The 26688-nt window shown below is 40.3% G+C and overlaps 2 protein-coding genes across 3 annotated transcripts; one reads left to right on the top strand and one right to left on the bottom strand.

Annotated features, from left to right (window-relative positions):
• Positions 1-227: 227 nt before the first annotated feature.
• Positions 228-26149, top strand: tnni3k (TNNI3 interacting kinase). The gene is made up of 31 exons (XM_088312570.1): positions 228-580; positions 1515-1623; positions 1716-1801; positions 2696-2793; positions 2881-2991; positions 3092-3190; positions 3316-3454; positions 4379-4523; positions 4604-4708; positions 4789-4883; positions 5557-5706; positions 6443-6526; positions 6600-6656; positions 7282-7374; positions 7443-7500; positions 7578-7772; positions 8549-8653; positions 8744-8796; positions 9608-9660; positions 10030-10162; positions 10318-10427; positions 12164-12223; positions 12346-12515; positions 13129-13208; positions 13478-14129; positions 20354-20539; positions 21905-22061; positions 22279-22368; positions 22667-22845; positions 24832-25008; positions 25696-26149. The coding sequence occupies exons 1-25, from the start codon at positions 541-543 to the stop codon at positions 13555-13557; spliced, it is 2508 nt and encodes an 835-aa protein (XP_088168696.1). The 5' UTR covers positions 228-540; the 3' UTR covers positions 13558-14129; positions 20354-20539; positions 21905-22061; positions 22279-22368; positions 22667-22845; positions 24832-25008; positions 25696-26149.
• On the bottom strand, positions 13937-25792 carry erich3 (glutamate-rich 3). Of its 2 annotated transcripts, none has more exons than XM_088312567.1 (14): positions 25647-25792; positions 24581-24674; positions 23835-23960; positions 23635-23706; positions 23203-23328; positions 22660-22806; positions 21907-22122; positions 21609-21789; positions 20348-20534; positions 19698-19834; positions 19491-19628; positions 19030-19326; positions 17677-17814; positions 13937-17584 (listed from the first exon to the last, which is right to left on the bottom strand). In XM_088312567.1, the coding sequence occupies exons 1-14, from the start codon at positions 25673-25675 to the stop codon at positions 14676-14678; spliced, it is 4797 nt and encodes a 1598-aa protein (XP_088168693.1). In that variant the 5' UTR covers positions 25676-25792; the 3' UTR covers positions 13937-14675. The 2 variants fall into 2 exon arrangements, with proteins under 2 accessions (XP_088168693.1, XP_088168695.1); XM_088312569.1 differs by having other exon boundaries at positions 23835-23989; positions 25647-25661.
• Positions 26150-26688: the final 539 nt, after the last annotated feature.

A 26688-nucleotide genomic window follows, 5' to 3' on the forward strand; every position in this document is an offset into this window, starting at 1 on the left:
TTGATGTAAAAAAAAAATAATCACAAAATAATCTATCCCCAGCAGTCCAGGCTCAGTAATTGTAATGAGTACATTGAATGAGTTTCTTCAGTGAAATTTTATATGCGACGGTAACTTTGACAAAATATCTACGACTTGCAAGCACATACCTGAGTATAAAAGTTTCCAACGTGAATTTGAAATCTTTTCTTTGCTACCTTGACATAGTCAATGTTCAGTGCCATTTTTCCAGAATTTCCTTCAATGATATCTAAAATCTAAGGTTAAACCCTCCCCCAAAATGTATCCGCCCCCACCTCAGTGAACTTCACATATGTCCCCACAACACAAGGATTACCTGTGTCTCACACACACACACACACACACACTCACGTGTCACGGCGACGAAGGGAGATCAGTTGTCAGAGTTTGTTTGGCCGTTATTATTTTTAGCCCACGGCCATGATCTCCTCTTTATCTGGACGTGTGCAATTGTGGCAGCGGCAGCGATTGTATGACTGACGGCCTGTTCGCTCACAGCATACGGGACCTTCCTTCTCGATGGGGAACTACAAATCCAGACCATCGCAGACGTGTACAGGTAAGATGAGACATTTAGTTTTTTGGGGAATGTGATGAATTCGAAATCAGCAGCTCGTTTGTTTGTTCTTGCTGAATGTGACAATTAGGGTCAAAGTGACAATCGCGATTATTTTGAATCATAATTATTCATCTTGGAAACATGTATTTTTACTGCACTGATTTTTGATTATTTTTATTTATTAATTTTTTTTTACCATCGGCTAACTGAATGACTGTTACCTTGTTTTCTTGTCACTTGCCCGAAATCTGAACAAGATCCAAACAGCGCATGCTGATCCCTTTCGTGGCCCGAGCGCCACACCATGATGACCATCTCCATTTTTTTATTTTTATTTTTATTTATTTATTTATTTATTTTTTTGCTTTACTTTCTTCTCTTGCCATGACTCGGCAAGATCCATTTGCCTCTTTTGTGGTTGGCTGACTACTTGTTGAGAAAGTGTTTAATTAGATATGCAGCATTTAAAATGGAAATGTTGCTGACAGTCTGGTTCGTTCAATTGTGGCAGCCAAAATCGAAGAAATTCGATTAATTGTGCAGCCCCGATTCTAAACACGTGCGGCTTACTTTAATTGGACACTTTGAACTGTCCTTAAATGTGAACGTGAATGATTGTCTCTCTTTACTCAGCTACGTTTTATTTATAGAGCACAGTGGCAGCTGAAACAAAGTGTTGTCCATAAATACAAATTGAACGCAAGACAATTGCACATAACATTAAAAAAAAAAAAAAAGTGTTGAAAGCCAAGAAATTAAAAATGGCTCTTAAATGGGACTTCAAAAATGTCAGCAAAAGCCTACTAGAACAGCTGAAGTTTAAATGATGTCATTTTGAAGACGACTGTATGCAACCACATAATCTTATGTTGGATATTTTTACTACATGCGCACTGAAATAACGGATCACCAAATTATTTGTGTGTCGCTTAAGATGAGTGGAAGAAAAAAGTGAGCGAGTCGTACTCTGTGATTCTGGAAAAATTGCAAGATGACCTCCAGCTCAAAGACAGCGAGCTCGTCGACCTCAAACTTGCATTCAGGTGAACTTTTTCTCTTTTGCCGCACAGCCAAGGGATGTTGATTTAAAAAAAAAAAATAAATAAATAAATAAATTCTCCCCTCTGTGACTCAGCTCTGACGAAGCGTTTCAGAAGGTGAACTTGAACTACCGGACAGAGAAAGGCCTGTCCCTGCTGCATCTCTGCTGCGTGTGCAAAGGTATGCACGGCCACCACACGCTATTAATAACTCGTCAACAAAACGCTATGTTGGAGTGGAAGGACAGATTACTAGCGACTTATCTGAGGACGACCTTTTGGTGTTGAAGTCAGCCTTGTTAAAAGCATATTCATATATTCACTTTTTGCTCTTTTTCTGTGAAAGCTATCCTCGGTTCTGTTTTTTTTTTTTTTACTCTTTTTGTAATGTCACACAATGCTACAAAATGGCCTATTCTCTGACAAATAGGAAAGTAGTCATTTGTGTCAAGGCTGTCTCAATAGTTTGAAGATTTAGCCCGGGTGTTAGCTGAAGTTAGTCTTGGCCGCATCTGTGTATTTTTTTTTTTTTTTTTTTTTTTTGCTGTGCGGCTATGAAAAAGCCCAAGCTGACAAACGTCTTAGTTCTCGTTATTGCTAGACAACTGATATGGGGTAAAATGAGTTTGAATTTATATTGAAGGATTCTCGGACAATAGGTTTCGGTATTTACATTTTTTTTTTTTACATAAATGAGTCCGGAAGAATCTGTAACTGTCCAAATACTTAAAGACTTTCAGTGTTTATAAAAAGTCTACACACACACACTTATTCAAATGTCAAATTTTGGTGAAATGACACCCAATATACATCATTTTATGTGACCTTTAACCTTTGCAACCCAGTTAAAAAAAAAACTTTTCTGTCATGGAAATAAAAAAATAAATAAAAAAAACTGAGGTAAAAGTTGAAGTGGGGCCTTAGTCAAGATGGAGGGAATTATGAACGGTTCCAGTCTTACCACAAAGCCTTCAGGTTTCTACTAAAGTCAATGAAAAGCCTACTAGAACATCTGAACTTAATTTGGGATTAAGCTGAACACAGGTGTGTAGGCTTAACTCTATATTTTGTCCAGGTAACAAGGGACACATCAGCTCTTTAATGGTCAAGGGTCTCCGTCCGTCCAGACTGACCAAGAATGGCTTCACTGCGCTCCACTTGGCTGCGTATAAGGTGATCCCATCCGGCAAATGCACGTCCTTTTTCCTTGATGATGAACGACCGTGAACGTGTTGCTTCTTTGGCCCGCATTGCTGTTAGGACAACGGCGAGCTGGTCACGGCGCTCCTCCACGGGGGGTCGGACGTGCAGCAGCTGGGCTACGGAGCCCTCACCGCCCTGCATGTTGCCACGTTGGCCGGGCACATGGAGGTGAGAGAGATACAGCCTATTAATTAATTAATTAATTAAATAAATTCCAATTTTTTTTTTGGGCTGGGTTAAGCTGACGGGGTGGGTGATTTTTGCGCAGGCGACTGATATTCTCCTCCAGCACGGCGCTTCCGTTAATGTCCAGGATGCTGTGTTTTTCACCCCGCTGCATATCGCCGCTTATAATGGCAACGAGCAGGTAAATCCAATCCTCTTTCACCATCGTCCATTTAGGGCTGAATGATTTTGAAAAATAATAAGTCAGTGACTTAATATATTTCTCAATTGTATCTTTTTTTAAAAATTTTTTTATTTTTAAATCAGCTCACCAAACTATTGCTGAAGTTTGGTGCTGATGTGAACGCCAGTGGCGAGGTGGGAGATCGGCCGCTGCATTTGGCCGCAGCCAAGGGATTCCTTGACATCATTGCGCTTCTGGTCGGCGAAGGGGGAAAAGCGAACGGTAAGACTTTCCAAAAGTGTTTTAGTTTTGGGGTTGTGAAAAGTCTTGGGTTTAAATGCCATAGGAATTTGATTTATTTCAAATTAAATCGAAGTATTCTTACATTTAATATAAAGTAACTTAACCAAATTCAACATATTTTCATCAACGCAATCTTGACAACAAGGCTGCAAACACAAAGGAGAGTTAAAATAAATTGACTTCAATTAAATTGACTCTTTTTAGACTTTTTGACAAATATCACTGTTCCGCAAAATGTATATATATATATATATATATATGTATATATATATATATATATGTATATATATATATATTTTTTTTTTTTTATGTGACAAGAATCACAGTATTTATTTTTTTAGTTTAGTCACATATCACACTTTCTTGTTTAAATAGATTATTTTTAAATGTTGCAAGATATTACATTCTTTTTAAAGTTTGCAAAATTACACATTTTTAAAATCACAACAAACAGCCAGATATGATTTTTAATTTTTTTTTAATGTTGAATGTTAAATGATCAAATAATTTTTATTTTTTGGATTATTTTATATTTTTACAACTTTTACAATGTATATCACAATTTAAAAAAAAAATTACAAGCAATCAACATTTGTTTTTTTTTCTTAATTTAAAAGAAAAAAATTGTTGAAAAAAAAATAGTTACAAATTATGACATGATTTAAAAAAATTTTAAAGGGGGGAAAAAAGCTACCACAATTTATTTTTCTAGTTGAGTCACAAAATATCACACACAGTTGTATAAAAGGAAAATCATTTTTAAATGTTACAAAATACAACACAAAATTGAATTAAACATTTTTAATGTGAAAAATGTGGAAGTTTATAAGCATATCACACAATAGAACAAAATTTTTCCTGTATATACTTTATGGGCGTGTGTTTGTGTGCGTGTGTCTCCAGTGAACGCGCAAGACAATGAGGACCACGTGCCGCTCCACTTCTGCGCCCGCTTCGGCCACCACGAGGTCGTGCGCTTCCTCCTTCAGGGCAACTTCGACGCTCAGGCGCACGCCACCAACATATACGGGGACACGCCGTTACACTTGTAAAGGGTTCGCTGCCGTGTCGCTATCCTGTCCACGTTGCTCCGAAGCGGACCGTTTGATGTGTCGTCTTCGCACGCAGGGCCTGCTACAACGGCAAATATGACGTTGTGAAGGAGATCATCCAGCTCTCTGGTGCCGAGAGTCTCACCAAGGAGAACATTTTTAGCGAGACATCACTGCACAGGTATCGGTTTTTACCGTATTTCTTCAAATAGTTGCCGCCGCAGGTTGTAAATCCTGATGAGTTCCCGTTTTGCATCTCAGTGCTTGCACCTATGGTAAAGATCTGGAGATGGTCAAGTTTTTGTTGAGCCAGAATGCCATGAGCATCAACCACCAGGGCAGAGATGGACACACAGGTGACTTTTTTTTTTTTTTTTTTGAATCCTTCTAAACCCTGTCTATTACTGAATCTTAAAATGTTTTTTTTACTTTTGAATGTTACAAAATATTACGCAAAAAAAGACATTTTTTCAAGTGACAAAATACTTATTTGTATATCCAATTTTTATTTTAAAGTGACAAAAGGCTGCTCATATTTTTAATAAACTGAAGTAAAATAATTATTTAATTTCAGAAGGTTAAATTGACAAAATATGACACTATTTTGTAATAAAAAGTAAAATTTTAACATCAGGATCTAACATTTTTTTTATTTATGTTGAATGCTACAAGGTATCAATCACGCTTTTTTTTATTTTTTCGTATGTTGAATTTTACAAAAGTATCACCAAATAAGATATTTTTTATGATACAATAATTCACATTTAAAAAAAAAAAATCATATATATATATATATATATTTTTTTTTACACAAGGTTTTAGCTCAAATTTCTATTTTTACTTGAACACTTACAAAGCAGCAGAACATTTAAACGGAGCACACAACAAAACTCGCAGGCATACATTATGTTTTCTTTGTGAGACCAACAAATATTACTGAAGCTTAGTTGCAGACCTTCTCTGCCTCCTCTTCTTGCTTGTCATTCTCTCTGGCTTCGTGGCTGGGTTGTTCCCCACGATGTCCTCCAGCCCTGCACAGCGCCTGCTTCCACGGACACATCCGCCTGGTGCAGTTCCTGCTGGACAACGGAGCCGACATGAACCTGGTGGCCTGCGATCCGAGCCGGTCCAGCGGGGAGAAGGATGAGCAGACCTGCCTTATGTGGGCCTATGAGAAAGGTGACAGTCGACCAGCTCTGTATGCTGCCAGTGAACTCGCCTCACCATTATTTTAATAATCTATAAATCGGTCGATTGTTTTTTTTTTTTTCCAATTAATCGGTAATTCATAATTCTATCCCTTTATTCGAAAAAAATTATTTCAAAATGACGGTGTATGTATTGCACAAACATAAATTACGACAATGTTACTGATTTGCTGAGTAACTTAAGAAAATATGAAAAAATCATTGATCATTATTTGCAAAGTACAAGGATTTTTAAAAAAATTTTGATTCAACATTATTTTAATAATCTATAAATCGGTCGATTGTTTTTTTTTTCCAATTAATCGATAATTCATAATTCTATCCCTTTATTCGAAAAAAGATATTTCAAAATGACGGTGTATGTATTGCACAAACATAAATTACGACAATGTTACTGATTTGCTGAGTAACTTAAGAAAATATGCAAAAATCATTGATCATTATTTGCAAAGTACAAGGATTTTTTTTAAAATTTTGATTCAACACAAAGAATCAGTCTATTTTGACGGCGGACCACAGAAATCATATATTTACTGTTGATTAGTGGAAATTGAAATAGACTAATGCAACAATATTCTTTATCCTCTGCAAAGAACGACTAATATTGCCACAGCGTATCGTGCCATTGTGACCAGCTTCTCCCGTATTTTTTTATTACCCCAATCAATGCCGCTTTTTTTTTTTTTCCACCTCGATTTCCACCGCAGGTCACGATGCCATCGTCACTTTGCTGAAGCACTACAAGCGCCCAGATGACTCTCCATGTAATGAGTATTCGCAGCCGGGAGGGGGTGAGTCCAAAATCAACAGAGCCGCACAAGCAGTCACGTGAAAACGCGTCTACATTTGTTGATTGTCTTCCAGATGGCTCGTACGTTTCTGTGCCGTCCCCTCTGGGGAAGATCAAGAGCATGACGAAAGGTAACGAGGTGGAGCGGATTTTGCCGCATTTTCACCTGACTGTCATCTGACGTGATGCACACATGAACACACATGCTCTGTTGCTCGGTGAAGCTGGTGATAAACACAACAACGCTGAGGATGGATTTGACTTTGGCTTTTGAAATTTAGTTGGTTTTAATTAGGTTTTAGAGCAGGTTGGTTTGTTTTGATTTTTTTCGGAAATGCTTTGGTTTCGTTTGGTTTAGTTTCGGTTTTAGTTTCGGTTTTAGTTTTTTTTTTCTTTTTAAATCAATGGTTGAGTTCATAAAAAAACTTACTAAGTGTTGTGTAATAAAGTAAAAAAATGTTTCCTAAACTTAATCCATCATACAATATAAAAAAGTTTGTCGTTTTTTTTTTTTTTTTACACATTTTTTTGGACTACCGGTCTTCTTTCAATTTAATTAGAGTTCATATGCTTTCTCAAGTTATTGTCAAAAATAAAAATAAAAGAAAAAACAAGAACCAATTCAATAAAACTGATGTTATTTTTGGACTCAACAGGGCAAAATTTCTCATAAATCACGATACTTTTTTTTTTTCCCAACAATATTATGTGTTTATTGAACTGTAGCGGTAAATGTTCCTTGTTTTTCCATTTCAGAGAAAGCCGAAGTTCTTCTACTCAGGGCCAGCCTCCCCTCTCATTTCCATCTTCAGCTCTCCGAGTTGGAATTTAATGAGATCATTGGATCTGGTAACATAATTTTTTTTCCTTTTCATTCAATCTTACAATATTACAGTAGAACTCAATTTCCCCCACAGGCTCCTTCGGCAGGGTATACAAAGGGAAGTGCCGGAACAAAATAGTCGCAATTAAACGGTGAACCTCTACTTTGTACAAAAAATACGTTTCTCCTGCACCTCCCTCTTATCTGACGCTTCGTCTGTCATCTGCAGCTACCGAGCCAACACGTACTGCTCCAAGTCGGACGTGGACATGTTCTGCCGAGAGGTGTCCATCCTGTGTCGCCTCAACCACCCGTGCATCATCCAGTTTGTGGGCGCCTGTCTGGACGACCCCAGCCAGTTCGCCATCGTCACCCAGTACATCTCGGGGGGATCGCTCTTTGCGCTGTTGCACGAGCAGAAAAGGTGAGCGAGTCAACGCTTACGTCCTTCAGCCGGACCACCCACCCCGTTCATATCTTAAATCATCATTACCAATGCAATAAAACCAGGGGTGGGCAAACCTTTTTGATTGGTGGGCCACAATGGGTTCTGAAATTTCACAGAGGGGCCGGCCGGACCAGGCGCAGATGGATGGAGTGTTTTGGTAACCTCACCTCATTGGAGAAAAAAAAATACATTTAATTTTAAATGAAAATAAAGAAAAGCATTCCAACAAAATATCTGTGTTTGACGCACCAGAGTAGTTAGAAAATAAAAACATTAACAAGGTTTATTCATTTAAAATTTTTCAAGTTAGGCGGGCTGGATTAAAAGAAGACTTTTTGGTTGTTTGAAATCCCTACAAGTGTAATTCTCTTTGTTGGATGTTTAACTCGTTTAATACCATTGACGGATAAATACGTCAAAGATGTCTTTTTTTATTTATTTTTTTCCCCCCCAGCTGGTATTGAATGAGTTAATTCATTCCACTGGGAAGAGAGAGTTACACAATAAGAGCATGTTTTCACAACAGAGCAGTCAGCCGGTCTCATTATCCTCCCTGGAAGCAAACCCCTCACCAATTCCTCCACTTTAGTCGCAATGGTCATCGATCGAGATCAAGTGTTGTGCTAACTGCGTGCCCAGGTGCACTCCGGCTTATCGAGCGACGGATGTTCAAAGCTGTGTGTGATTGGGAAGGGGCAAGGCATTGATCCGGCTTTAAGTCACTGCCGCTTTAATGATGTGTCAATGGACAGGCTTATTGATCTGCAGTCCAAGCTCATCATCGCCATGGATGTGGCCAAGGGGATGGAGTACCTGCACAACCTTACCCAGCCCATCATCCACCGAGATCTCAACAGGCATGGGTCTCACGCACTCGCATGCACACAGCCGAGTTGTAATGAAAAAGAGATGTTGTTGGTTTTAATGACACGTGTGCCCTTTTGCAGTCACAATATTCTTCTTTATGAAGATGGACATGCGGTGGTGGCTGATTTTGGAGGTAAGACTTCTTTTGTCAGACTGAGGAATCATCATAGAGAAAAATACGTGCAAGAGAACGAAAACGAAAGAAATTTGGGGATTTTTTTTTTTTTTCGCCTTACAAACACCAGAAATTCTTCAAAGAAGCTGATAAATGTTCAATATACCTAAATGAGCGAATATGTGTATTTGCGTGTGCCAAACTGCAAATATGCAGCGGTCGACTGTTATTCATAAGTTGTGATACCACAAATCACCACTAGATGGCAAACATGTCTAAGTTGCATTTTTACTGGGTCTTATACTGCCTTATAGTACTTGTACAAGTTGAGTAGGCCCGATAATTTGTGAATTTGGAATGTTATGCAGGACAAAAATACAACCTCGATAATTATTTTATATTATTTTGATTGAGTTTATTTTTATGAAAAAAAAGTGCTGTTCAGTTTGTGCCATCCTTGCATAAAATGGTCATTTTTATGCAAAAGAACCCTTAGCGCGGGAAATTATTATTATTATTATTATTTTTTAGGTTTGCTTATAAGCCATTCTTGTTGAGTTTAGATAGTGTATCATTTACACATGCATTTCTAAAGTATTTTGCACATATTCACATATTTTGTCCATATTTCAAATTGCATTTTTGCAACATGTCTGGTTATGAAGTGCGTGGTCCTACGTGCCCCCCCCCCATTAGCACTCATGAAAAATTGTTCCCCCCTCCAGCATTTAAGTCGTTAATGTTAATTGCGTTATTTATGATGGTCCTTGCAGAGGTGCTACCTCAAAGTAAATTCAGTGCTTAACACTGAACACATTTCTGTCTGCAGAGTCCCGATTCCTCCAATCAGTGGATGAGGACAACATGACCAAACAGCCGGGTGTAAGTCACACAGGGAGCAAATGCACAGTCCGCCACCGGAGTTTCCTTTGGCTAACCATGTAGCTCGTGCATGCCTGCGCCTGCAATCAATTACCGAGCAGCACACCAAACTGCCGTCATGCAGATTCGGGCTCGGCGTGATGATTCATCACGACCCGGGATGCTTAGCCTGCAGTTTGGTGTTAAGTGTGTTGCGTCTCTGGAGAGCCGCCTGTTGGAAGAAACGACTTACCCTGGCACAAATACGTTGTTTGGCGTCGCAACTGCGCGCATGTGCGTTTTCAAATGGCCGTTTTTTTTTTTTCTTTTTGATTTTTACTGAGATGTCTGTCTTTGTGCGTGTGTGTGTGTGTGTGTGTGTGTGTTTAGAACCTGCGATGGATGGCTCCTGAGGTCTTCACTCAGTGTACACGCTACTCAGTCAAAGCAGACATGTTCAGCTATGCCCTCTGTCTGTGGGAGCTGCTGACTGGAGAGATTCCCTTTGCACACTTGAAGCCTGGTAATTTTTCTTTATTTCTTTGCTTTAATGTGCATTGGCTTCAATTGGGTTTCCTTTTTTGATTAAAAAAAAAAAACTGTCGGCCTGGTGTGATGCAGAATATTCCAGCCATGTCGCAATGGTGTTTGACAGTTCTTCGTGTGTCTTGTCCTCAGCTGCCGCGGCAGCTGACATGGCATACCACCACATCCGGCCTCCGGTTGGCTACTCAATCCCAAAACCCATCTCTGCACTTCTGATGAGGGGATGGAACGCATGTCCAGAGGTAAAGCAGAAAAAAAAAGCCCTTCGTGAAAAGTGGAGGTCAAGCAGAACAGCGACTTTGATGCTGATGTTTTTTTTTTTTTTTTGCTTTTGTTACACCTCAAATTATAAAACAACGCAAGCATGAAAAAGGGGTTTTGAATGCAGAATAATTATTAATTTAATATAAAATTAATGTGTAACAATGATAATAATTTATATAAGTAAATCTGTGCCATCAGTTTGAATTTGAACACTGATTTTTTTTTTTTTTTACCATCAAAACTGAAAACTGAATTTTTTTCATCATTGAAATTCAACATGTAAAAAATTGGCTACAGAAATTCAGATGCAAAAAAGTTCAGCTGCCAAAAATTTGCTTGCAAAAAATTCAAAATCTCAAGTCATCTGACGTCCAACCAATCATGCAATTGCATGTGATTTTTTTTTTTTTTTTTTGCAGGCCAATTCTTTTTACATTTTGAATTTCAATGCTGAAAAAAAATCTGTTTTAACATTTTTATGGTAAAACTATTCAGTGTGATAAATTCAAACTCCGATGGCACAAATTTAATTTAATACAATATACTCATAATTTCACATTAAAATATTATTTGTGTTCAGTAGCCAATACATTTTAGTGTATAAACCATTACATAACCCCTCACTTTGTAATTACTAAATGAAAAACCATTGCACACTGAAATGACAACACAAAAGTGTTTTATCTATCTTTTTATTATTTTTATTTTTTCGTAGCTGTAACAAGATCTTGCCAACCAACTGCTCCGATGCTTTTTGCTCCTTAATCCCATTGAGGCAAAGCGTGCCGAGTCAGCTGCAACTACATTCAGCGCTAATGAATGGCACATTCATATCCCCCACAGATCATACATTATTGCATGGCTGTGCAAAAAATGAGGAACGCGCATGACCAGTATGCCATGTCCCCAGCTTCCTCATTAGACTGCTGCGACTTAGTGAGGAGTGACCGTGATTGGCGGTCCACAATGGGTTCTAAAATTTGAGCCCATTGATGGGGTGTTGGGAACCTCACCTCATCGGAGAAAAAAAATCCATTTAATTTTAAATGAAAGTGAATAAAAGCATTACAACAATATATATGTCTTTGACACTCCAAAGTATTTAGAAAATAAAACCGTAAGAAGGTTTTTTCATTTGATTTTTTTCGAGTTCGGTGGGCCGGATTAAAACATTTAATGAGCCGCATGTGGCCCCGGGGCCGTAGTTTGCGCACACCTGATGAAGAGGAAAGGAAATCTGTTAGGCCTACTAAAATAAAATAAATAAATAAATTTTAGACACATACAGCCAAATATGACATTCTGAAATGAAGAGACTGGGAATTAATTCCTGAAAAAAATCGGGATTGAATACTTTTACAATCAATTATTCTATCGATGATTCGGATGAGTGTCTTACAAAAGGATTATTTCCCCAATTACTGTTTACTAAGCAATTATTATTGTTTCCTTAGAATTGTTTAGTGATTTAAAACAAAACAAACACACAAAAAAAAACGGTGAAGCAATATTCCACAAGAGGGATTGATGTTGTACTCGCCAACCTTTTTGAAACTGATTCAAGGACGACAGAAATCTGAAAATTCGGGTTGAACTCAGAGGATTTGGACATTTCAGTTAAACAATAGTTCTAGACGATTACTCGATTATTGACATAGTTGTTGATTAATTTGATAATCGACTAGTCAACGATCTAGTCACTTTCTCATTTCAGGACCGTCCGGAGTTTTCTGAAGTGGTCACCAACTTGGAGGAGTGTTTATGCAACGTTGAGGTATACCATGAACATTTTCACAAGGCGGTCGGCAAAAAAAAGCAAACTGAGACGACATTTACCCTTTGCATTCCTGTTGCATCATGAGTGTGCCAATGCTGCATCTGTGTGTTTGTCCAAAGCTGATGTCACCCGCCTCCAGTAACAGCAGCGGCTCCTTGTCGCCTTCCTCGTCCTCGGACTGCCTTCTCGCCCGAGCCGGGCCCAGTCGGGGTCACGTGGCTGCGCTACGGTCCAGGTTCGAGCTGGAGTACGCGCTCAACACTCGAGCGTACGCCTTCTGGAGCCAGAGGTAAGACGCACGAAATGACCGAAATCTGCAAACCTGTTTGAGAGCCACTGTCCTTTCCCGCCGGTAATGTTTTGTTTCATGCCCGTCAACTCAAACTGTAGCTTTGTTGCTCTTATTTGTACACGATTTAGGCAAACTGTTGGCTCTTGTTTGACAATTGCTATGTCAGGAACAGAATTACAACAACAGTGGCGCGTGGAGTTGCTTGGTTACCAAACAGACAACAAAGGGCAGCAAGTTCACTAAACCAACCAGAACCGGCCTACATCTCCATGGGGCCTGCTGTGAAATTTTAGTCTAGGGGGGGGTGTTGTATTTACGTCAATAATGATTATTGATCATTTCTTGATAATTTCCTCCTTGTAGTATTATAAATAGATTAAAAAAAAATTTCGTCTATGTCAGTGATTTGCAGTTGGTGGGTCGGGACCCAAAAGTGGGTTGCGGAATCGTTTTGGGTGGGTCGCAGATATGAAGTAAATAATAAAAAAAACGAAAAAAGTGTGATCAGGTATGTATTTTTATTGGGCTGTGAAGCCGATAAAGCAAACGACTAAGCAATCCACCATGAAAACCAATTTGCTTAGTTTTTTTTTTTTTTTTTAACCTTCAGTGAACGGAGGCGCGCATCTGGAGGCCTCTCGTTGGAGGAAATAAGAAGGAGCATGCAGTTTTCCCCCATCGATCGCAATGGTTTGTCCACTCCTGTAGTATTGTAATGATTCAATATTAATTTGTTAATATTATTATTATATATTATTATGATTAATCAAATAGGAATTGATTTTGTATTATTAAATCATTCTAAATCAAATCTTTTGAGTTATTTAAAGAATCGTTTCAGTCCTATATTCAATACTAGAACTCGATACATATCAATATGAGAGTCAGTGAAAGATTTTGGTGTTTGGTGTCACAGATTTCATTTTATTTTCAATGTTTTTTTTTGTTTTTTTTGGCAGGTTACGTGTCCGATCCAATGAGCACCATGCGATTTTGCTCCTCGTTCAGCAGCAATGGCAGCTTTGAAGACAGTAACTAACATCGTTTTCCGTGCCGGTGATGCTGTATATACTTTTATGTGTTGTTGAAGGTTTTTTTTTTCTCCTGGTTGTTAGTTTGCATTTATGGCTTATTTTTAATCGAGACTTACATTTAAGTATTTATTATATCACTCAATGTTTTTTTTTATCTGAAAATAATCAGTAAAATCTGTGATGAGTACATTTATTTTGTGTATAAATGGAAAAAGGCAATTTGGAGTTGCGCACTTTTAGTGTAGTACCACGTTGTGCCACTGGATGTTGGGCAGCACTGAGCTCTTTTCAATGGGATGACGTGTAATTAACATCAAGAAGAAGAGAAGATCGTTTTATATTGCTTGATATAGAGTTTTACATTTTCTGGATTAGCGAGAGAGTGAGAAGAGACACTAAGGAATAAAAAGTGTATTTGAACAAGCTTAAATGTTTCTTTTAAATCTTTCAATATGTTTAAAACACGTGGGAATGAACACAAGCAACTTCATTTATCACGTTTTTTTTTTTTATTTCTTCAATGGCCAAACCGGCAAGATGAATGAAGCCAGGCAAAACCGCACAGGAGGATAGTAAGGTAAATAAATAATCTGTTTAGGAGTAAATAGAGTTTGTGTTTACACCACTTTTAATCATTTTATCATTTATGACGAAATGTTAGCTCTCGTCAAGCCATAATGGTCACGTGAACATGAGAGCACTTCATGCTTAAGTGTGGGAACATCGCAGGTCGGCAAAGTCCTGTGAGCCCGGTTGCTGTGAATTATTCAGTTTGTGAGTGTGTGAGTGAGCTGGAGTATCTTCTTTCACGTAAGAGACGATAGAACTCGATCCCTCCCATTACTGGCCCTCTTTGAGAAGAGATCTGCTTTTATAAACATCGCAGTCACAACTCATCGCGAAGCTTCTCGTTAGGGAAGTCCCTGGAACTTATTTAGAAAGTCTGGATCGTGTCCCTTTTCTTCAACTTTATGAATGAGATAATGACAAGGCGCACTTAAAATAACCAACGCCTTCAATTCATGTTACGAAAGCCCCGCCCCCTCGTAATCAAAATCAGAAAAGTAGCCTCTCGATTAAATGCCGAAACCTGCTGGGAAATGTTTGATGACAAGCATGCTGTCTAATGTCCACTCTCGGTTCTGGCCGATGCCAATAAAGAGTAAGAACTTTGTCCAAAAGGCGTTTTGTTCACTGACAACACGCTCAAACGGTCTTCACTGACAATGTCATCCATCAGCCGCATGCTCGGGTTGACGGACGCTTTGTCCTCAACGGTCACGTGGCTTCCAACGTCTGAACTTGAAATTTTCAAATGGCTAACCTCGGTTACTTCTTGACTTTCTTTGTGCATATTTCCTTCTGGAGATGTTCGCTCTTTGACTTCCTGGTGGGCAGGATAGGTCCCATTTTCAGGCGAGCCTTGGGTTGACGTGGCCTCGACGCCCAAGTGTGACCCATTTTCTGTGATTTGCGCTGCAGTCTCCGATTTGATTCCTGACATGCTCGCTGCTCTCCACCCATGTGTTGATTCGGCCTCGTCTTCAACGAGAGATCCTTCACTCTCCTCTTTCTCTATGAGCTTAGGTTCAATTTTGGTGTTTTGTCGGAGTTGTTCCACGTCATCCTCTACTTCCTCATTGGCCACCTCCCTGTCGTCATTAATTGGATTTCTCTCAAGATAAGCCTGAGCTTCATCTTTGGTGTTACTGACTTCCATGCGATTTGTTGCAACCTCCTCATGGGATGTCTCGGGAATTTTCAGAAGCTCTGAAGATTGTCTGGGATCTTCGCTGGCACCCGCGTCAGACCCCTTTAGGTCTTCCGGAGATTCAACAAACGTTTCAAAGAACTTGGACGCTAGGTGTGCAGTTAGCCAGTTGGTGACAAGCTCTGCACTGCTTGCTCTGGCCAGCGCCTCCGGACTTTCTCCATGAGGGAGCTGATTGCCAGATTGGATGTTTGATCGTGTTTGGCTTTGTCGACGCACACTTGCTCCTTCCTCAGAAGCTTTGCTGGCCTCGTCGTCTGTGCCAGATGATGGATCAGCCTTATTTTTAGGAGTTTCTGTCATTTTCTCAATCTTGAGGTCTTGTTCGTTTTTTCGTGGTTCATCAAAGTTGAACTCGACTCTAGACGCTACAGTCTCAAAGTCATTTTTCTCGGAACTACCTTCCGTCTTACGGACATCTCCCGTTATTTCCATCTTTATCTCGTCGTTTTTGTGTTCTGCAAATACTTCATCAGGCTGTTGTCCTTTTTCAGCTCGCTCCGATATATCGTCATCACTTTTCTCCTCGTTGGAGATGCGTTCTGCTTGAGTGGACGTCTCCCCATTTTCAGCGTCAACTTGACTCCGTTTACGAGTTTCGATTATCAGAACTTTGTCTGCCGTTGTCTTGCTCGTATTTTCTGCTTGAAAGATGCCAACATTCTGCATCCCAATTTTGGGATCCTCATTTTGCAAGTGCTCTTCTGGCGTTTTCTCCGGTTCCTGTGCAATCTTCGATGATTCTTGTCTTTCCTCTGTGTCCGAGGTGACAATCTCTTCCTCTTCAGGTTTAACGGCTGTATCTTTTTTAGCTTTGCTGTCATCTTTGTGTTCACTTTCCTCGGTATTATCAACGGCTGATTGGTTTATTTGGTCAACCGTCTCGGCAGTAATGATTTCTTTGTCTTCGTCTTCCCCCGTTACATCTCGACGACTTTCTTCAGCTTCTTCCTCGTCCTTGTGTCTCGCTTCGCGTTCTTCCACCTGATCAGTGGTTGCCTTTTTTGTTTCTTCACCGTCGTCGGTATACGCCGGAGTAATGTCTTGGTTTTCGTCCCTCGTGGCGTTCTCGATCACTTCATTTTCTTTTTTGTCAGTGGTTGTTTTGCTTTTTTCGTCACTTTGCTTGGCCTGCTCATCTTTGTCTCTCTCATCTTTACGTTCTTCTGCTACGTTCTCATCTTCTGTTGTTTCAGTTTCTAACTTTTTATCTGTAGCTGCTTTGTCTAGCGCTTCCTTTTCAGAAGTAACACTTTTCTCTTCGTCATCTTTATCCGTTAAATCTTTTTCTTCAGCTTCATTTGCACTATTTTCCATTGCTTTACTTTCGTCCTTATCTGTAGTTGCCTGGTTTATTTCTTCAAATTCTTCGGCCTCCATTTTCTCTTCTTCCTTATCAGGCACATCTTTACTTTCTTGACTTTCCTTCATAGTTTCAGTGGCTGCTTTTTTTACTTCTTCACTTTCCTCCCCTTGAGCAGTAACAATGACCTCGTCTTTTCCTGTCATATCCGTACTTTCTTCAGGTTGCTTTCGGTCTTTCTCGATCGCTTTTTCTCCATTGCCCCCGTTGATTTCATTAACTCCATCCGCCTTTTCTTCATGTACTTCTTCGGCCTCTGCGTTGTTCACATCATCTTCTCCATTGAGGGTTTCCATTTCTCCTTTGTCGGTTTGTGTTTCGTCCTTTGCGTCCTCCGTAGTTTTAGGACTTTCTTCAGTTTGATTTTCGTCCGTTTCACTTTGCTCGTTAGCGTCGCTTAGTTTCTCATGCGGGTTCGTTTTTTCTTCGTCTTGTTTACTGTGTTCCTCACAATTTGCATCATCTCGCCCTTCGCTAGTAGCCTCAATATCTCCTGATGCCTCATCCTCTTCTTCCACTCTGCTGCCGTCGTCTTTCACATTGTCGTCTTTAAAAACCGTTGCCTCTAATGAACTTGTGTCCTCTGGTGTTGCTTCGAATTCTGACATTCCAGTCGACTCCTCTGCCTTCGCCTCGCTTGCCGGCTTCACCTCTGAATCAGCGTCCGCAATCGCCGAACCATCTTGAGATTCTAAAGTCCCTTCGCCTTCCTTCCTTTTCTCCTCGGAATCACCTCCTTCCATCGCTTCCTTCACTTCCTCCCGCTCCATTGCGTTTACGCTCTCGCCCATCTCATATTTTGTGTCGTCAGAGTTCTCTCGGGGTTCTTCTTGTCCTGCTTCAGCATGTTCTATTGGCTCAGTTACTTCCTCTAATTTAGATTCCACCACAACGGCTTCTGCAAACGCACACAAATAGGTTGTTTGATTTATTTATTTATTTTTTAACAAGCATCCCAACAACGTTTCAAAGAGGAATTAAAATTGATACCGTCTTTTTTCGGCTTCTGGCCTCGGTCTGTGGATGCCACGTCCTCCTCTTCGGTGCTGGTGTCGCTCAGCTCCGGCTCAGAGCTGCACTGCGACTCCTTCAGGATGGCTTCGGCGAGCTTCTCCTGTACAGATTTGGCTTGGGAAAGACAAATATGCAACGCAAACTCAAAATCAGCCACACCCGAGACATTCAAGGAGGTTTGAAAAGAAAGAGAATCAGTAAGGAAGCATAAATTCTCACACAAAACACACTTTAGAGCTTTAATTGGGCAACAGGGTCAAAGTAACAAATCATGCAAAAATATGCACACAGCTTTGAAAATAGGATTCGGCACATAGAAGACGTACAGCAAAATCATGAAAGGAAAAAGTGACATTTTGACACCTGGCACAGATACTGTGGCATCTTATATGATCTAAAGTGTAGATAATAGATTTCCAGATATCAAACACATGATTAAAAATGCAAAAATACTGGTGCTGAGCTTCGTATTTTATGTCAGGGTTGTCCGCATACGGTCCTCGAGGGCCGCCATGTGTTCGATGTTTCCCTCCTCCGACGCACCTGATTCGAATGATCATGATCGTTATCAGGCTTTTGCGTAGCTTGCTGATCACGCGAAGCGGGTGTGTTGGAGGGGGTGAGTCATCTTAACCGTGCAGGATGGGGATCCCTCGAGGACTTGCATTTTGACACGCTTGTTTTAAATATTTGGACACGCTGTAGACATTTAAAGCTACTCATAACTTGAGTCTTGTCGTTCAGCAGCTTTGCCAAGAGTGCCAAGAAAGGTAATAAAAATGATGGAAAAATATTTAGACAATATTGTCACTCTCTTAAAATAATGGCCTCGAGGAATAATTTGTTAAAAAATTTAATTTATGCCTGATAAATCTCGCCGGGATGCAAGCCACCTCTGCTACAAGCGGCTTCATCCTTAGTTATACAGCTCATTTAATTCTACCCCTGATAAGAAATTATTATTAAATGTAATCAGTAATTGGTTCAGTTTTTCATGTTTTCTGGGAAAAAATAAATAAAAAAACCTAAGCCATTATTTTAGGATGGTGATGATATGCAAAAAAATGATTAAAAAAAAATCTAAGAATAAAAAGACTTCAAGTAAACTTAATACAAAGAGGAAATACATATCAGAGAGATTTTTTTCCACTGACTTCATGCAGTGTAGTCATGATAATGTACGTATAATAAACAAGGGCAGCTTTGTGCCTCTGGCAGGGTCAAGGGGGGTCGGAGGGGGGGGGACTCTTACTCTCTCTGTCTGTCTCTGATCTGGACCGTATCAGCACAATAAGCGGTGGTTCAGTCCACGCACTCCCATTTACTCACCCCTCTCCGGCTCCTCCAACTTGCTCTCATCTTCTGTCTCGCAGCCCTCCGTTTTCTCTCCCGATGCCTCCCGGCTCCGTTCTTTCTCTGCTGCGTCGGAAACATCCACATCTGCGCTCGACTCGGTGGCTGTGGATTCTTCTGGGTTCACGTCATCTTTGTCATCCACGGTTTCTTCCTCTTGAAGGACTTCCTTGGGTTCTTCCGGTTCCTCATCCTCTCTTGAGTCTTTGACGACCTCGACGTCGCTCTCCTCGCAGGAGCTGGAACTTGAACGAGGTCTCGTGGCATCTTCCTCTGTGTGGGGGGATTGATACAGTTCGAAATTCATTCAAAGTCTACCAAATGACAAATTAAAGTAGTATCAAAAAGGAGAAGATAATGCAGGAGTAAAAAAAAAAAAAAAAGAACAATTACCCTAACCACTTTTTTCCTCTTATAAACTGAAAGAGTCAACCCACCATCCTTGTTGTCATCTTCAGAGTCCGATGAAGTTTCATCTTTAGTCTGTGCGTCAGTTCCACTGGTTGGAGATGCTTTCTTTTCATTGGATTCCTCCACAGCAATTTTGTCGTCTCCTTCAAAGTCCTCATCATAATCTGCACGGCAAGATTATCATCTGTCAATCCTTCGGGTACTTAACGTGTGCTTCATCATCATCGTCATACCATCTCTGTGTTTGTCGTCTTGTTGTGGAGAGGTGCTCTCACATGCTCTCCCGGCCTCCTTGAGTCTTCCTCCGGCATCTTGAACCTTCTTGGGTGGAGGAGCTGGCTTCTTGTCCAGGCCCATTGCTATTATGCACCTAAAATTGATCAAAGGTTTTCATCATGGGCCACTTTGTCATTAAGTTGCTCACAAGTGGGTCGGAAAAAAAATAAATAAAAAAAATCTCTCTCTCTCTCTCTCTCTCATTTTTTTTATCAGGTTTGAGAGCTATTTTCATGTTCTATTAAATTATTGATTATTATTGAAAAGTTAGAGCGCAACGTTTTAGATTTTAATTAATAACTCCAATCAAAATCAAGGTGGGTAAATTTAATGTGAACAAGTCAAGGAGCATAAACTTCCACAATTATTTGTTTGATTCAATGTTTCCCTCGGAGACGGTGTGTTTCGGTGATTCTTTAATTTTGTAAAAAAAAATTATGTTTCGTACCCTCATTGGGAAATCCAATTTAAAAAATAAAAAAAAAATTCAAAAAAGCACATCTAAACGATAGCTAAATCCATTTTCTACATCTAAATTTAATTCAAAATCTAAAAAGAAGGATTGAGATGCCTAAAAATAAAAACGATAACGAGCGCCTTATCTCACCTGTAGCAGGGCGACGCCCGCTCGACGGCGCTGAAGCCAAAGAGTCCGTGCCTGCCGCCCAGTCGGGGGCCTCGCCTGTGCTTGAACTCGCAACACGAGCTGAGCCGCTCCACTTGCAGCCCGTTCAGGAAGAAGGTCAAGCTAAAAGGGAAACCTCGATGTCGCCTCGACACAAACTGGAACGTCTCTGAGGTGAGAACGGCGGGTCAGTTGGGAATGATGTGACATGCAGAATCAAAACTTTTCCAAATCATTTAAGGCGAATTTCAGCGATACTGAAACACTCGAGTGATTATTTTCCTGTGAGTGTTGTTGCGTTTTCCGTTTGTTTGCGTCGCTGCTCCATGAGTGTTAAAATATCATTTGTGTGATTTTTTTTTTTAATGAATGCATTTGATAATTTCTGATAGCCTGCATTGTGTTAGCATTAAGCTAACGTGATGAAACGATATAGTTTGGTTGAACATTTTGGTGATTAAATAATTAAATTGTATGTTTATCTGTGTTACGTTTAAGTGTGTGCTTGAGGCTGTTGTTGGGATAAAAACATTTTATGTGGTAATTTGCGGATTTTCACCGGGTCTGGACCACATCCCCGTCGCGCTAAATGTCGGCTCACAACATTATATTTGATGCTAATTATTTAAAGCCTTTAATGTCTCAGAAATGAGCTCAGCCGATTTCAAATATTTTTTTTTCTTTATTTCTCTGAGGCTGCACTTTTGATGCATGAAATTTTAAATAATTGTGAAGAAAAGCCTGTCTTTCTTTCTGACTACGTGTCGAGCTGCCGGAGTGTAGCACCAACTACTGGTGCGGACCACTTACACCAGGTGTGAGCAAACTACGGTCCGGGGGCCACATGCGGCCCGTTAAACGTTTTAATCCGGCCCGCCGAACTTGAAAAAAATTAAAAGAATAAACCTTGTTAATGTTTTATTTTCTAATTATGGTGTGTCAAAGACAGATATTTTGTTGTAATGCTTTTGTTCATTTTCATTTAAAATTAAAAGGGATCTTTTTCATTGAAGTTCTCAACCACATTTAACTTAACCTCTCTCTATTTGGGCCTTTTTCTGGATTTAATAATTCTATGACTGATGAGAACAAGAACGAGCCTATTTTGACAAATGTAAGATAAAAAGTACAGATGCCTCTTTTTAAATATAGGGAGCAAACAAAAAAAAAATACTGAAGGAAAGCAGGTGTCCAGATCCCTGAAAACTTGACAGCCACATACTTGTTGCATCGCACCACTGACCTCCTTCACGATGCTTGCCCTTGTACACGCACAGGTTCTCTCCTCCGCAGTGTTGCTGAAACACTTTAACCTCGTCCCTCAGGTCCTCCGAGTCATGGGAGAGATGCACAGATTTGCCAAAATACACCATGGTGACTCGCACTTTGCTCTGGGCCACAGAAGTCCTCAGGAGGGGCTGCGCCTTGAATTAAATGACGTACTTGGTTGATGCTTTCTGACTGGATCGGATTTTCATTTCCATATATATATCCCATTTTCACACCACAAAGCGCCAACTATGACAAATTGTTCTTTAGACCTCGTTGGCGTAGGCTGTGGTGGTGGCGGGGCGCAGTCGTCTGCGGCCCCTGAGACTGGGAGTGCCGCTGGGAGCGCAGTCGGGCCCCCTGGCTTTCTTCTTGGTGGCAGGAGGCAGCGGCGTGACAAAGTTGTTGATGACCGGCAGGCAATAAGGTGACACACCGGGCGGGGGATCCCATGCGATGGGCTCGTGCTTTCTTGACTCTCGGTCAGTCTGGGAGGGAGGAGGGCTGCGTTGTGAATGTTAAGTATTTTGCATTTCTAACCTAAATTTTAATATTTGTGCCGTAAAATTGTCATCGTTTATTCCACGAATCCCCTTCGCCTGATGACAAAGAAGAAACACCTGTTGTTTTTTTCCCGTTTGCAGACCTGTGCGTCCGACAATGAATTCTGCTTTGGCGCGCTTGTTTGCCTGTCCCCGTGGCTGTCTTGGATTCTGCTTCAAAGACGGTGACGTGTGAGTTCCCCATTCTGCTTGCTCTGAATTAAGACACCGAAGTGTGAGCATCTCTGACGTGCTTTCTTTAACCAATTCGATTTCAAATTCATCCTCACGACGATGTTTTTTCTGTCCTCTGATTGGTCGGTCAGAGGAGACTTGTTCCAGCCAACTTGGCTGAGCAAAACTTGTCTATTGTGTTTGTATCCTACTCTGCTCTAAGCTACTCTTATGTGTCCAAAATCACGTTTTAATTTTGGTGTGATTACTGTGTAAAAGCAGGCAGGTGATTTTTTGTTTTGCTCTCACGGTGCAGTTAAACGCCGGGCGGTTGTCACTGGGTGCTTCGTTGACCCTGTGCGCGGAGCTGCGTTGATTGTTGCCGCTGTGGATTGGCTTCAAGCGTGCAGGCCGCTGCATCTTTCCTGGAGCAGTGTTGGGTCGAGATGAACATGGCTGCACACACGCATTAGACTATGAGACTCGTGGAAATCTGTGAGTAATTTACATCTCTCCTTTCTCAAAAAAGTCCAGAATTGCCTATAGATGCCACAGATTGGTGGGATTAAAAAAATTGCATACTGTATCTGCATGGGAATTTTGAGTAAAATTTAAAAAGTCAATGTACTTAAGTTAAAAAAAAAAGTACATTTATAGACAATACCTGTTTTGTTAACTTGGCACAATGAAAATATATTCTCGCTAGTAACAATGGCTGAGGCTATCCCGCTGTCAAAACAAGTTACTTTACGTTTGTACTTGTCAATATAGCTAGTACTTTCTTATTTGTGCTTTATTGGTACTTCTACTTACTACAAGTCCAGAGTACATTTTGCCACCTCTTGGACTCACCGATTCTGAGGATCCGTAATAACCGCCCGCAGGTCCTGAGTGCTGTTTCCGGACAGCCCTCGCACCCATGGGTGGGCGTGGCGATGTCATCCGTACATCGTCTTCAAATCTCTTTGTGCGCGCCACCTTCAAAACCAGAGTAGCGTACGGGATGTCATGTTCATGCAGTGAACCTCTTTTATGTTATGTTTCTGGCCCATTGATGAACTAAAAATAAATAAATAAAAAAATCCATGTGGTTATCGCCCTCCTACATGATTTAAACACTCATTGTAAACATTGCTGTAATATGTGTGTGTGTTTGTGTGTATATGTATGTAATATATATGTAATATATGTGTAATAACAGCGTATCCCCTTGCGTTCACTTTGCATACTCCAAATGAAGTCAACACGGAGACACGAAGCGGCATTGACATGCAAATGACTCACCTTCATCTTGTGCACTCGCTCCTTCCTGGCAAACGCCTCCAGTTTTCTTTTTATCTCCATCTGATGGAGACGCTGCAAGGGAAGCGGAGCCAATTAACATGGCTCATTATGCCGCACGACGCTGACAGTTGTCTGAATTGTTTTTTGTGTATGGTACACAATGTTCTGACCCCCCCCCCCCCCTTCTCTTCTCCACCCACCTCCATTTCCAGAACTTTGAGGAAAATGGCCTGGGCCAGGCATTCTCTGACATGTCTCTGGTGGGCCCTCTGGAGTAGCTTGTGTTTGTATTCTTTGTCTGGAACGATGCGCCCGCTCGTGGTGATCTAAGGGCAACAACAGTCACAACACTCTGCTAGAAGAAATAAAACACAAAACAATGTCTCAGATCTTTAATTCAAAGCAGTGTTGGGAAATAACCAGTACAAATATTTCATTAAGGTATTTAATTCGTTTTCTCCAATCTAACAGACTTCATTTCTCATCTCCCAAGATTCATCAATAATGATGCTCAAAGCTGTGCGTCATTTAATGAACCTATGTCGCTTTTTGTGGGCGTAAAAAGCAGGATTGAAAAGAATTTGACTTTCAGCAATATTCTGCAAAAACTGCCTGAGTTTGAAATACTTCCAAATTTACAGTGATAAACAGAAATGTGTGCCACCATCTAGTGGCTTTCAGTGGAATTACACCCAAAAACTAAATAGTTGTAAATTGTCCAAAAACCTTCAGACAAACATTTTTCAATTCATAGGCACGGAAGAGAGTGTCACACAAATCTGTGAAATTAAATCTTGCACAGAACTGTTTTTATGAACAGATGTCAGTCGAATGCACCATGGCTCGCCCATAAATTAAGGTACCACTATAGATTTAAAACAGTTCTTCAAATAAGGCTTCCACACAACAATTCTATGCAAATGTAGAAAATGTTCTTCTATTGTACCAGTCCGGCTCTCTGCAAATGTCTCCTGATGCGAGTACTGCTGAAGTAGCCAGTCAGGTGTTTGTCTGTCAGGCTGTTGTAGGCTGAAATAAGCCTGCGGCAGAGAAAAATAAAACAAATGCTAAACATTTTTGGGGTAACACAATTTTGTGTCCGGTTAAAATGAGCAGAAACTTGTAATGGAGCATGCCTGTTGTTCATTTCCACTCATCCACAGCTCTCTTTTTTTTTTTTTTTTTCTTCTTTTACAGGTGTCTGATTCCATGCATTCATTTGAAGAGATGACACACTTGACCCCCGCCTGCTTCTCTATTGTGCACCTGGATTGTCTTTTATGTGCTACTGTGTCGCTCTTGATGGTCCGATGCTCTTTTTGAGAGCGACGTTATCGAAGCATGGCGATCCAACAGTTCCTGTCCCATGTTGAGGTTGACTCTGACAGTACCCTAATTTGTTTTTTCTAATTATTCAACAATTTTGGCCGGTCTACATTTCTCCTCCAATTCAAACCGTTGTGTGCGGACGGATGGAAATGATATCGTTTCATTTATTTTTTTGTCAATTTTTATTCCATAAAATTTCAATTAACATGTTAACGGCTAAATCTGAACGGAGATTTTTCTGTCTTTCTGACCCATGTGACGGTTCACTTAAGTGTCAAGCGGCTGCCGTGTAGCGCCAACTACTGGCGAGGAGGAGTTACTTGATGTCATATTTTTGTCTTGCTGTCAAGTATCTGTGGCTGGTATCGTCATCGTTCACAATACCTTTTCAACTTGATACGATGAAGAAGGAATCACTAATTAATTGATTAAAAAGCATCCTAATACTTTTGTATATGCATAATTTTGTGTTAATCCTGGAGTTATTTTAGGAGTTGACGGAGAACTTTTACGAGTTTACCTTTTTTTTTTTTTTTTTTTTTAGGCACGACTTTTGTCCACTTGGCAAGCAACTTAGAATGTACTAGTAAAAAAAAAAAAAAAAGTGTATGTGTAGTGTCCTCCCAACTAAAATATGTGACATTGACTCCCAAACGTAGAGTAGCAAATCAAGTAGCACGTACCCCGGGTTGAAGTGACTCATGGTGCTCATTGTCTCTCCGTCTGTTTCAGATCCCTCAAATTTTCCAGCTCGCAAGCTCGGCGGCCTGCGCTCGGCTGACGGGAAGGCAACCAGAGCACCAAATTCTCATCTGATCCCGACCGGAGTCGCCGCTTACTTTTGCTGGAGTGGAAGCGGTGACACTGGGCGGTTGCCATGGGAGACCACGTGACAATGCTGCCAACCAGGCTGGTTTCCACTTACACGCACGCACACACACACACGCACACACAGTTGCACTGGCATCAAACTCGACACCAGTTGCACTGACCTACATTTACAACCTTAATTCTAACATTTGTTCCTTGAAGTTGCTTACAATATCTGAATGTGGAGATTGTCTTGCAAAATGCGTCTGTGGCGATTTGCACGCATGAAACATTTTAATAATCAGCATCTCTGGTGAGTATGATGACATGAATTTGAGGTTTTTTTCATATTGTTACGTCACTTTTGATTGTGAACTATGACAGAAGAAACGCGAGGCAGAGTTGCATGCTGTTCTGGAATTATATAATGAAATAACTTATTTAAAGTAGAATAAAATACATCTTTATCCATATCGCTTTTTCACAACACTCATTTTAACTCCTCTTCCTGAAATTGATGAAACTATTGCTTTGATTACAACTTCTATTACTACTGTTGCTAAAACTACAACCATGTCTATTATTATTATTATCCATTCAGTAAAATATGTAAATGTGTGATCAAAATTAAGCACAAAAAAAAAAAAAAACAAAGCAGTCAAATTTAGACCCACACAAATAAAATAATACATATTCCAACCCAAATTTTCCAAAACTCTACTCACCTGCCGGTGTAAACATTGCAGGTCCTCCGATCCCCTCTAGAGGACATAAGGGAAATGACAAAACCTTCAGTTTGGTCGTCAAATGTGTAAAAGATTGTAGCCTCTAAAAAAATATTGAATCAAAACGTCCCCAAACAATTTGATTCAGTGATTTTTAATTTTTTTTAATCCAGGACGACAATACTAAAGT

Source organism: Idiotropiscis lumnitzeri, chromosome 13 (assembly GCF_059441095.1).
Source record: "Idiotropiscis lumnitzeri isolate Australia: NSW breed Sydney's pygmy pipehorse chromosome 13, RoL_Ilum_1.0, whole genome shotgun sequence".
In the NCBI taxonomy this organism is placed as follows: domain Eukaryota; kingdom Metazoa; phylum Chordata; class Actinopteri; order Syngnathiformes; family Syngnathidae; genus Idiotropiscis; species Idiotropiscis lumnitzeri.